Source organism: Anopheles nili, chromosome 2 (assembly GCF_943737925.1).
Source record: "Anopheles nili chromosome 2, idAnoNiliSN_F5_01, whole genome shotgun sequence".
In the NCBI taxonomy this organism is placed as follows: Eukaryota; Metazoa; Arthropoda; class Insecta; order Diptera; family Culicidae; genus Anopheles; species Anopheles nili.
The window spans coordinates 62323638-62336752 of NC_071291.1; the positions used below are offsets into that span (position 1 = coordinate 62323638).

At 49.8% G+C, this 13115-nt stretch overlaps 1 protein-coding gene across 1 annotated transcript; it reads left to right on the forward strand.

Annotated features, from left to right (window-relative positions):
* The first annotated feature begins 11839 nt into the window (after positions 1–11839).
* LOC128727607 (uncharacterized) lies at positions 11840–12383 on the forward strand. Its single transcript, XM_053821539.1, has 2 exons — positions 11840–11845; positions 11907–12383. Exons 1-2 carry the CDS (start codon positions 11840–11842, stop codon positions 12381–12383), a joined length of 483 nt encoding a protein of 160 aa, XP_053677514.1.
* Positions 12384–13115: the final 732 nt, after the last annotated feature.

The following is a 13115-nucleotide window of genomic DNA, read 5'->3' on the forward strand; positions in this document are numbered from 1 at the left end:
AGGTCCTTAGCGATGGCCTTAGCAAGTGGTTTTTCCCTCTGTCGGCACCCTCGCGACGTTGGCCAATCGACGGCACCGAACGAGCGCTTAGAAGCAGTTGCTCATTTGCACTAAATTGAGAAAAGAAACGTTCATGAATAAGTGCGAGGCTTTCATCTTTCGTCGGCTTCCTGTTAGCAGAGGCCAAAAAAAAAACAAGCGCGGCATATTACTAAGTCGACAAGTGGCCGACAGGGAAAACGACGACGGATGTGCGATTGATGCGTAATTAAACGAAGACACTCGACCTGCCAACGCGCGTCCCGTGGTCGTATAAGGACATACGGTGAGCACTCAAAAAAAAAAGGGCAAACGACGGTGCCACATCACAAGCGCAGCGCGATATCGTTAATGGTAATGGTAGCAGCACCAATCAACATCTGCCCTTTTTCGCAGACCCGTCATATACGGTGTGAAGGCAATTTTTCTCATTACCATTCCACGCAACACATTCGCGATAGGCAAATTCGTATCACCCATTGTTTCAACCGCAGACCCGAGATCGCTGGAGCTGCTGCTGGTGAGCAAGCTGAAACAATAGTCGATTTAAATATTTAAACACTCCCTTCTACTCCCGAGCCACCCGAAAGGGCTTTCGAGCCAGTTTGGCAAATGATCGTTGGCTGTGCAGCGTTCGTTTGCGTGTGGACTTTTCTTCAACCACCAAGCGACAGACCGCCAGGCAGGCTTGAACGAGGAACTACGGTACGATGCGCATGCGAGATCGAACGGAGAACGTCTTGCAAATTGAAAGGAAATCCGGCCTCACATGCGCGTGGAGCAATCGTACCATCGTTGTGTAAGAGGTACGTTCGATTCACGCACAGTAGGCGTTGCTGTCAAATTTGACAGATGGAACCATTTTTTTTTAATATCTACTTACGAGCTGTCAGACGATACATAGTGGACAAATGTTGCACAAATTTATGATGCAAATGATGTAAAGAAGCTAAGAAATTAAACGTTTAAAAGAACACACTTTTGTGGAAAATAACGCTCATTCACAGTGCACATTATCATCATCCTTTTGTGATGGATTTCGTGGTTTTTGGAATTTTTCTCAGAATTTTTCCTCGTCCTTGCTATCCCATCGTGCCCAACACGATGTCATATATCGATCAAAATATTCCCTCCCCAAACCGAACCTCGGGGTGGTTTTATGCAACTAGATCGAACCGTCACGATAGCACGCGTTTCGTGCCGTTTTCTATGCACTCCCTCCAGAGGTCACCTGGCGCACCCTACCCGTGTCCACCCACCACACTTGGCCCACTTGCACAGCGGTCTAAACACCGCTAAATGGTTGCATAAATCAGCCCCGACAACCGGGTTCGCGCGGCCTCCGGTGTCATTCATCAATCACCATGCCCCGGTTGTGCTGGTCGCTGGCCTTCGTCCCCTACGCGGTTCCCACCCGCCACGGAAGCCAATCCATCAATGAGACCCCAAGGAGCTGGCCACGAACTCAAGAATGTCGAGGCGGGCGCACGTTCGCAAATGTGACAGGCCCGGCGAGAAGCCCCGGCCGAGCATTAGCATAAATGAATACGTATACCTACGGGCGGATTGGCTTCGGTCAAGGAAAAGCCCAGTGTGGCGTGTTTTTCCCACCTACCACCGACCGCTTTCCCGGGAAGGGTCAGGACGAAGGGCCAGGGTGATTGCCATCGAACGGATGGCTGCTGAACAGCAAACAAGAGGGCTTTGATGTGTCAAAAACCTCCCCGAGCCAAAGCGGGCGCAGATGACAATGTTGATAAGAGTTCCTCAATTCTGCCTTCATAAAACCGGTACCGGCTATTTGTCGGTACATCCAGGCCAGGCACTAGACGAACCGGGGGGGAATGTTTCGTTCGTTTCTCGTTTTTTTTTTTTGCATGAATTTGTCAACGTGAATCGCACATTCGATTCGATTGCGACCAGCATGGGGTAGCGATTGCGAAAAGGGCTCCCAACGGCGGATGCAAAATACTACATCACTCATCTGCTGCAGCCAGTCTGGGAAACAAGGGTTCAGAACAGCACTCGAGCAGAGGCTTGAGATGAGTTGAGTTCTATCTGTTCTCTGTTTAACTTAAATGTGCTGATGAAAAAGACTTTTCAGTACAATTCCACCTTGCACAGGGCTCATATGCAATTCATGTGCTCACGTGTGAAAAGGACCTCTTGAAGTGAAGAACTTGCTCGTTCTCTGCTCCCGATAATGATCTGTCCCAGGCACCACCACAAAGGGGGAACAACACGGTGAATGGTGTCGAATTTTCACGCCCACCGTCTCGCATAACCAAACTTATTGCCCACCATCACATCAACTACGATTATCTACCGTAAGCTGTTCACTTTGGAAAAATTAGATCACATGTGTGCGAATGGCCCTATGTTCCCCTCCGAAGCGTTCGCTAATCCTCGCTAGCTTTATTTGTTTACAAATTGCCCAATTTAAAATTTTGCCAACCAGGCCGGAACCGGAAGGCAAACGCTCGCCTCGTCATCGAGTTGGCCACACGCTCGAAGAAAACTAGAATAACTTATCTTCATCTCGCAGCACGTATGGGCGCATTTCCGGCGTGCCATCATGTGGATCATGTGGATGTTGCGCATCCTGGCATCCGCCCCTTTTGCCCCTTTTTAAAATCCTTTTCCCCGTTTCCCGTCCCACCCACTCCAGCGCCACTTATCTGCCCATGCCCTGCCGTCACCGTGGGCACTCGAGCCGACCTCAATTTTAAAGCCAGAACCTTCGATTACAAAATCGTTTATCGCTTTCGGTATTTTGCATAAATTGCTTCCGTGCGCGGGGGAACTCAACAAACCCACCCACCCACCCACCCAACGGGGGTCGTGTGCCACACATATGCGCTTTCCCGGGCCGGCTGCCGGAGTGGTTCCCTTTCAACCGAAAAAAGGGACCCTCTTTCCCGTCGAGAGGCTTGCCGTGTTGCGCAATATATCTCCAAAACGTCGTCCGTACGTTCGGTAAACGATCGAACACATCGGGGCACCGGGTGTGCACCGAGCGGGTGGGAGGAAGTTATTTATATGCCCCACTGATTGCAACGATATTTAACAACAACAACAACAAAATAGTACAAGAAAAGGAATCCCTCCGCCCACGCGGGATCATCGCCGACGGAGCATCAAAGCGAAGATTTGCACACAGATTTATGAACGGAACGAGCGCTTCCTTCCGGGCGCCTGGGTGGGTGGGATTTGAAGAAGCTAAAGGTGGGTTAGAAAAAAAATCTAATTTCACCTTAAAGAACACACGCTTCGCCCTGGAAAAAAAGGGCACCACCGTAACAAGGAACTACAAAGCATTCTGCGCTTATCATCACAGCGCTTACCTCATCCAATTTTTATCCTTGCGAGCGAGCGCATAAGGCACGAGGGAGGAAATGGCCGGCACGTGTGGGTGGGAAGAAATTGCGTTACAAAACTCGTCATAAACGAACGTTTTCCCCTGCCAAAAATCACCACAACCGTGGGTGGCGCGGTGCATTGAACATTGATTGTGCGCTCCGAAAACGTTCCCTGCCAGGAGCTGGCGCTTGCAAATGCGAGTAATTAACCCGGGTAAAAAATTACTCCTGTCAAATGACGCAACCTGCCAACGATTGCGCTCGGATGTGCGTTGGGTTATCAAATGGCTGCTGGCGTCACAGATCGAAGTAGCCATTGCCCGTTGGCCCATAACGACGCACACGTACGCCGCCCTGCGGTGCGCTGTAAAATTGGAATTAATTTAATTGAAATTATCATAATTTCAACATTTAAATTAATTTTGGCCCTCTCCTGTCCAAAAACGACCGCCCCCCCCGTAGCTTTCTCCCGGTAGCGCAACTCTTTATTTGCGTGGTCGAACTTTCCCAACCACACGTAACCGCACGCATGCCGTTACTTTCGTGGTCGCTTTTTTCTTTTTTTTTTATTGTGGCTGTTGTGACCGCTTTTTGGAGCTCCCGTGCACTTGGCACGTACGAACAAGCACGACGTTCTCTCTTGCATAAAAAAAAAACGACCCGCTTGGCGAACGGCTGGTAAAATGGTTGCATTTGGAAATGCACTCGCGGTCGCAAAACATTTGTGCAGCTTCCAAGCGGCGCACGTCCTTTTTTGGGGCGGGAGTATCGCGAGGTTCTCTTTTTTTTCTCTTGCGTTTTTGTGCTCGTTTTCCTCCCAACAGCAACCGTCGTCACACTGGTGTGGTAGAGGTAGTCAAATTCAGGTACACGCGAACGGTAGCTTTCACGGTGTCGGCTCAAAATCGGCTGACAAGAAAATAAATCTTCGGAAAAACGGGCGGCGCGTTAATCCTTCGGCGCGAGTGGCGGCTGCGAAATACGCCGCTGACGGGCGAACGTCACACCCGGTCCCCGGGGCTTAAAGCCCAGGATAGCCTTTTCCGATTCGCGTTGCCACGGTTACGCTGCAAGGGGGTGCTCTAGTGAGCCCTTGCGATGCAAAGGAATCCGAAAGAAGAGCGTATTTGGATCGCTTTTTCGAAACATCCAAGGCCTTCTTGGATCGCACTTCGAAGGAGGGATTTATTTTTTAAATAATTCCATTTCACACCCAACAAAGTCGCCTGATGTTCGCCTAATAAAATAACGGTCCACCTTCTCAGGGCATGGCCTCGTTTAGTAGCACACACCCTTCGGCGGGACTCCAGCTTCCCAAGCTGATCGACGGTCCAAGGATTACGAACGCGTCTCCGGCATCTCCACGTCCACACCGCGGGATGCACGGCACACACAAATGTTAAAGAAATATTAACATAAAACTTTGCATAATGTATTTAAATTCAATACGATGTTGAACAACTTTGGCAACACTTCGGATTTGCACGGGTTCAGCACATTTTTTTTTGTTCTCTCCCCTGTTCACCACCGGCTCGAGAGAGGGCGGCACTTGACACTGGCGAAACACTTCGACAACCCCGGCAACATCCTGTTTCCTAGGGCACCCGGGAAACCAGCCCCCAGAGCAAACGTTCGTCCTAGCGAGCTAATGCATCCTGCCAGAACCAGCGAACACTTCAACACTGTTCGCGATTGTGCGCACGGGGGCTAATCGCGGCATTTCGCCCGTTCGTTCCATCACCATTGAATGCAAATCGCAGGCCGCGGGTCGAAAAACAATTTAATCCGCTGGCCTCGCGCCACCCAGTTGCCGTGGGGTCAGCCAGTTCCAGCGTGGCGGTTTCGTGATCCTTTTGCGCGCGAGCGCGAATCTACATACGCCAGCCAGCCCGGGTTGTTTCGTAGTTTTGGGGGCCGGTTGGGGGACCCACCCGAGTCTGGGATGCGTGCCCTCAAGCCGGTGGGACTGCCCCGGGAAGCGACATAAATCAGTGCAACCGGATTCAATGGTACTGCCAACGTGGCCGATACGGGAGCGAACCGAGTCAACCGTTCGCAAGTCAATTGTTTAAAGTCAGCCCTTCGGCCGGTGACGCCGGTGACATTCTCCGGTTGCGGTACTCGCGAACAATGAGCCGAAGGTGATAAAAGGGTGACTAAAAAGTCGCGGAAAAACCGGCTCCCAACATTGGTTTTATAGCGCTGCCGTCCTGGAGGTGAGCTTGTGAAATTATAATTTTAAATTAATATTAACTCCACAATGAGCCACACTCCAAGGACAGCAGGATCGCGTGGGGGGGTTTTCTTTTTTCTCTCTCTCGGGGTATGCAATTGATTTCAAATTATGACCAAAAGCTGCACCCAAAATTAGTGGCCGCTCGCGTGTTTCCCGCACAATGAGCACTTTCTTTTAATGCGGTATTTTATTCGCCCCTCATCTCATGACAGAATGCAATGCCGATCGATCGGTGATCAGCCTGCTTTCGAGCTGGTAGTTGGGAGCGACAGGAAGTGTGCGTGAAATTATTCAAGGAATTATCATTTTGTCATCATTGAGTTACAGGATTGAGGTGCACCGCTGTTGGGGGCAACCGTGATCGTACAGGGTGTACAATGTGTACAAAGCAAATCGTTATCGGCAGCGAGTGTGTAGGAATCGTTTCAAAGTAACACTCTCCGGGAAGGGAAGATATTGATTGGAAATTTAAATTTAATTAAACCCATAGCACCAACGCCAGCGGACGGGAAAACTCGCCTCTCCCACCGCTCGGGAGACAAAAGGAAACGACGAGCAAAAATGAGAAGAGAAAAAGAACAGAAAACGAGACATCCGCCGGAACCGGGTCGGTTGGTTTCATATCGTCAATTTAGTCGTGTAAAAATCAAATCGACACAAACATCGACCGGTTTGCGGGTGTGGGGTTGGGTCGTAAATTTCCACTCTTTGTGGCACACATTTTCTTCCCGCACGTCCGTTTGGCAACAAAATTGCCAAACCCAAAGGCCTGGAAGCGTATCGGCCGCCTGGCACCGGCGTTCACATGCGTGAGTTGCGCGCGGGGTGAAAAAAAAAACTCGACAGAAAATGTGTATTTTTTGATCCCTTCATTTGCTAAAGACCACGGCAGATCAACCCCCGGATGGAAGCCGGGCGTGCCAATTTCAACGCGACAAAACCGCTCGTAAACTCCCGCGTGAGATGGGGTGGAAGAACGGAACACGTCCAGGACGAGCCGGGGGGGGGGGGGGGGGGGGGGCAAAGGACGAAACGATTTGTTGAGTGTTGTTTTATAGTGCCATCGCTTTGTTTGCTAAATTAAATTTACAGTTTCAAGCTCGATGAAGCATATCGAGCGTGCGACGTGCGTGTGTGGTTGTCTGTGTCGGAGAGAGAGAGAGAGAGAATCAACTCCCACAAACGTGTTTTTTCGACCCTCTTTTACCAGCCGAAACGTTCGAACCCTGGCATTCACATGTCGCACCATAAACACCGACAAATGATGACATACTCTAGGATGCTCGTGTAGCTGTTGGACCGTTGCCGAGGACGTCCTTCGTGGACGGAAGCCGGAAACAATCAGGAGCGGGAATTCACACGCACTTCCCCTGGGTAGGGGGGGGGGTGGTGCAAGTGCACGGACACAAAACACACAGAGCGACACTTTTTCATTGGCGCTCAACCAAATCATTACGTGGAACTCTGCCGGGAGTGGTGAGAATGAACCAGGGTGAAAGTGACGATTGCATCAATCAAAAACCGCTCGCAGAAACGGAATGGGGGGCTGTTTTTCCGGGGGTTTTCCACTCGCCAAAGTGTTCCAAAAGTGTTTGCGAATTGCATATCCCTGAAGAGAGGTCATTTTTTTTGAGAGGGAAAGAGAGCAAAATCGGACGCTTGCGGACGGTTCTTTTAAAAGAAGCAGACGAAACTTTGTCCATAACTGCAACATTGAAGTCAACATTTCAAACGGCACATTCGGCCAATGGTGCCATGGTTACTGGGATTCGCCTTCCATGGCTACCTCGATTTGGGTGGGTTTTATTTCCGATCCAAACCGCTTCGTACACCGTGTCCTGGATGACGAATGCGCTGCGTCTAGTCTGTTTCGCTAGTTGATCGTCCAATTATCGGGCAAAAGGTTTGTGGAGTGAAAAACTCGATACCCATGCGACACCGAGGACATCAATCTAGGGCGCAATTGGCAAAAACAAACTCCAAATACATGCCGTGTACATGTCGCGACCGAATTCAATCAAAATCGAAAGATACGCTTGCCCACCCACCAGAGAGAGAGAGAGAAAAAAAACGCCGTTAACCGTTTCGTCAACGCCTGCCGGTTTGGGTCGTATGTAAACAACCTCATAAATTTTCGGCTCGATAATGGTGAACGGGGAAAACCGGGTGGAAAAAAAATCCAAGGGGGAGATGCCTACCCCGAACCCGCGGGGGTGACACAATTTTTTCCTGCGATTGACAGGGTGTTTTTCTGTTTCCCCCGTTCCTACACCAGACCAGCCGGTGGAAGACCCGTTCACTTCATTCCGGGAGGATCCCATAAAACATGCTCATATTATGACACCTTATCAAACCGTTCGCAGCTCGCATGTGGCCCGCGCTTTTCCAGTGTCAGATTCGGGTTACAATTACGTCACCAGATCGACGGGTTTCACTTTTGTGACTCCCAGAAAGCGCTTCTGCTGGCGATGCGAGCAAGCCAAATTATGAATCGACAATCCATAACGGCGAGAGTTTTATCGACGCGACGCAAAGGTTTGTTTTGTTGCGCTCGCTTTTTGGTTTTGTTTCCCTTTCATGAAACGATGGAAAACCCCCTTGAGATGCTCGGCAATCGATTGGAAACGCCGCTTGTCGGTCGGATAGATGAATCGTAGAATTCGCTGTGAAATAAGTAGCATCCCTTTTTCTGGGTCCTATTTTTCGCCACATCAGAGGACGCACGTCCTCGTGCGAAAGGGACACAAATCTTCGCCACGGTAACTCCCTTATTAGTGCGTTAACCAAGCAGGCTCTGCCGGGCGGCGCAAATAAGCATGCCATGATTTATGTGTTTGCTACTTCTTCAAATTGATATCGTTCCGGTTTCACGGTACGAAATTTTGTTTATTGATTGTCCCGATTTCCCTGGGCTGACGCACGGGCCACGGGTTCCTCTTCACTTTTCACGCTCTTTACCGCATTTATCTGTTGAGGGTTTTTTTTCTCTTTTTTGTCCGTGTTCGTCTGGTTTGCCTAACGCATCTCCCCGGCATGTCAATATTGTGAATGTTACCAACGCACCGTGACGCAGGCCTCGTGGTTCTGCGATTCGACAGGGTTGTTTCACAGTCCAGGTGACAAGATTTGACGTTGGCCACCGTTTCTGGCCGATCAGACTACTGGCTTTCGGGGTTTTAAATACCGAATACACTGGGAAAATGGGACAAAATTCATTTGAGTTCAAGAGGCGGTTTTCAAGAGATCAGCCCTGGCTTAAAACTTGCAAAAAAAATATTACTATTTATAAAATCAAATACACAGTGAATATTCACCCTCGAAAAAGCTTTTCGAAGTCCAACTCCGAATGTCCTTAAACGCCGTGAGTGCAAACATCACGAACTACCGTTTTTCGGGGTAATTTAACAGTACTATCATACATCGCGCCATATCGAAACACAAAAAAAGACCAACGGCTCTTTTAAACCAAGCCTATTGACCAAAGAGCGGAATACATACTCTCCATGATTTACCATAATGCAGCCGTGCGAAAAGGTTTCGTACCGCTTCGCCGTCCCACAGCGGGCAATCAGTTTTTCACGCCTTACACGGAGCCCTTGCGCGGGAGCTCCGGGAATGACATAGTTGCAAACAATCGCCCGAACACGCCAAAAAAAACCCGCCTTTACGGTACCGTAATTCCTTCCTTTTAGAGGAAAAAATGACTCCCCGTTCGCTAAATTACAGCGCCCAGTTACACGTATTTTAAAAGCTGTCAACCGCGCGTCTCGTTGGCTCGAAATTCTTACATTTTCATTTCGAAACGGTGTTTTGCGACGTGATTCCGCGGTCCGCGGTTCGCGCGGCCAGTTCAAGCTGGTGCAGGAGAGATATAACAAAGCAAACAGACACACACAGATCACACAACCTTCATCCATCCATCCATCCATCTCACCAACGGTTGACCTGGGGCACCGGAGAAGGAACAAAAAAAAAGCGCGGCGAAGAATGTCGCGTTTGGCCTCAAAACCGACACTTGCCAAAGCCGACCGTTGGGAGACCTGCAAGCCGCCCGATCCACACCACCAGCTCGCAATATCGGTTGATAAAAACTTGTCGATATATTGATTGATGATGTCGTCAGGGCGCAACAATCACCAAGAACGCCCTCTGGCCGAACGTCGTCCTGCGCAGACATCGTCACCTTGCGCTGGCGGACTCTCAAGCATCGAGTGGTTCTGAAACAACGGTCCCACCGGACCCCGCGAATCGTTGCAATAAACAACGGCCTCTCGGGAACTCGATCGGGGCAGTAATGCCAAACTTGCTAAAACCGTCCGCGATATGGGAAACGAACGCAGCAGCAAAAAGGCTCACCTCTGCCCAAATGGTAGCCTCGGGTTTGGAGCGAACTGGCCACAAATGATTAAACCAAAGGTCCGCGCGCGTTCGCTTTGCGAAGTTGCGAGAAAATTCAATCAGCAAGCGAGAGGAAGCTCATGAATTTTGCAGCACCCCGGGTTTTATTATTATTGTTTGTGGGTCGCGAGCAGCGCACCCGAAAGCGATCCCCGGGAAGCTCACCGGATGCCGCGAATGCGACGCTATAAAAATGACTTATAGGTTAAAATTTGAGACACTTCAATCGCGCCCACTTTCAAAAGCGGCCCGCGGTTGACAACTCTCGCGCGAGCCGGATCCAAAACCTCGCCAGGATCCGTTCAGACGATCGCGATCGCGTGACACGCAGCAGATCGCGAACTCCATCGGAGGAGTCGGCAAAAAAAAAGCTGCACCACAGTGGAGAGCAAATATCTGCAGAAGGTGAAGGAGAGCGGACACTTTTCGAACACGACGGGGATGACCAACGAAAAACAAAAAAAATCCCCCGCCAGCGAACAACGCGCAGGACCGCAAGGGCGCGCAACCTGCTGGAAATATGCCGAAAACGTCTTTATTTATTGATTCCTACGAAATTTTTCACCTGAAGTGATATCTTTATTATGTTGACCAGAATGTTAAAAATGCCGCTCGCTGCTGGAAGCCGGGCCGGGGTTTCGTGATCGGAAAAAGCGGGACTTTTTATCGGTGGTACGTTTGTGTGGGTTTTTGGTACGAGAAAAAGGTTTGCTCGAGGAAAAGGTTGGTTGAGCTTTGAGAAATTTATTTGCGGAGGTTTTGTCCAACGAGAGGGGTGCCCTTAAGTACCTTTAGGAAATAATTCTACATGAAAGATTATCCCATATAGGTTTAAGAATAAAATAACCCGTTCAGGAACCTGTTGTCAGCGGTTTAGGATGCTTAAACGTCAAAAAATCTAATGAAGCGCGTTTAATCAATTGTAGTAGGCTTTGATAAATTGATTTCAAATGTTTGACATTTAAAATCAATTTTTAAATTCACCGTTTACACCAGCACAAACTGTTGCATTTCCCACCATAATGGCTTGTGTCTAAAACACCTCACATTTGCTCTTCGCTTTTCCGCTAGGGCGATACGCTACCTGGTTGTCGGGAATCGCGAATTCGTCTCAAATTTTCGCACGTCCGCGCATCCCCGGCGAGACAAGTGACAAAACGAAAATGAAATGCTACGAGTTATAAATATGCATTCGCACACACTAGCGGCAACCGTGGGCATCCGGCCCGGCTCGCCTGTAATTGGGTTGAGAGGCTTCACCTTGCGTTGTGACCGCTTCTTCCCAGTGTTTTTCCCAGTCTGTTTCTGCGTGCGCTTGCCAGACAGCTCGATCAAACCGCCCTTTTTTTTATGCAGCCATCGCGCGATCACCTTCCACACCAACCGAACGGGCGGTTTATTTGGCAAAGTGTCGCGAGCGAGCGTCATAATCAGTTCGCGTCGCGCGGCTCGGTGTTATGGGGATTTCGGTTGTCGTTTTTTTTTGTTTGGTTCGATTCGCTTTTTCCCGTTTTTCCCGGGCGGCACACGCAATCACGCTTCGCGCCTCACTTCCGTTCGGTGAAGACGTTCTGGTCGATTGGGCGATTGCGCAATATCGTGTTGGCGTGTTCCGGTTCGATTGGGCCGTACGAAAATCCAATTTCACCGGGGCAGCATAATTACTTCCCCTTCGCCTTTGCTGGCTTATGCTGAGACGCATTTTCTCTTTTAACCAAAATATAAATACCCGGTGCACTTGTGAGTGCAAAGTCATTGCGAGCGTTCACTTCGTCGTTGAAAAAAAAGGTCCATTCACACAGGAAAAATGAAGGTAAGCATCGATCGCGGGTGGTATTTTCCCAGCCGAATACAAGCTGTCAATCAATTTCCAGCTCGTTCTGGTCGCGTTATCAACCGTGATAGTGATTAGCGCGGGGTTATCGCTCAAACCGAGCCCTCGGCGGGACGTCATCATTCCCAGGCGTGTCGAATTTCCCGACCGCGATGTCCACGATGCACGGCAAGCTGGAACCCGCACGGTCCCTCGGAAAAACATCGAACGCCACCGAGCTGTAAAACAATCGACAGAAAACCCACCAGAAGAAGCTCCAGCACAGCTTCGCGTTAGTGACACCCGCCGGAAGAAGGTGAAACAAGTGGCCACGAGAGAAAACGAAAGTGTGACACGCGTGACGACCGACGGTGGCCGCAAGCTGAGCACGAAAATCGTCCACGTGAAGGAACCGTACGTGGTGCACGTGGAAAAACCCTACCCGGTGTACATCGAGAAGCCGATCATCGTCGAGAAGCACCTGCCGATGCATCTGTACATCACGAAGAAGGAAACGAAACACCACAAGCACCGGTAGACACCCCATCCGCAGCTCTAGCTTTAGTTTGGGGCAATTATTTATGAGGGTGAAGCAGTTAGCTAAAAACGCGATTGTTAGCGCGAGTTGTTAACTGCATGTGAGGGCATGCGCATTTGCTGCGAAATAAACTCTGCATCATAAACAACTGGCATGCAGTTTCTCTAGCGCGGTTTAATCGCTTTCGTTGAATGAAAAAAAAAACCACAGCATCCTTCGCTCTTGATACATCCGGCTCTCGGAAGGCTTATCTCTCTCTCTCTCTCTCTCTCTCTCTCTCTCTCTCTCTGTCAGAATGCTGCGAGCTTCCTGCATAGCAGGTGCCTTCCACTTAACGATGTATCAAAAGCAAACAGCTACTTTATGCGGCACCGTTGTTTCGCAAAAGGGCGAGAAATTAGCTGGCTTAACACGGCGAGTTCAAACCCCTGCCGGGATTTGGGCTGCAGTGACCGAAACCGTGCTGCAAACAAGCTCGCTGTCAACCGCTTGTGCAAACCGAAAGGCCCAGCCCTCGGTTGTCACTTCTCGAAATTCCCATTTCCCGCCACCCGACGGGCGTGGCGTCTTGTGTGCGGAACAAGAAGAAGTCGTCCTATCATCCACCCGGTCGCGCTTGACCAACGGGTGGGAAATATTTACCCACCACCCAGGGGGGGACACGATAAATATTTATTAGAAAAGACACATTTCCAAATATTCAAATGATTTGTTTGCGGATTGTTTTCCCGC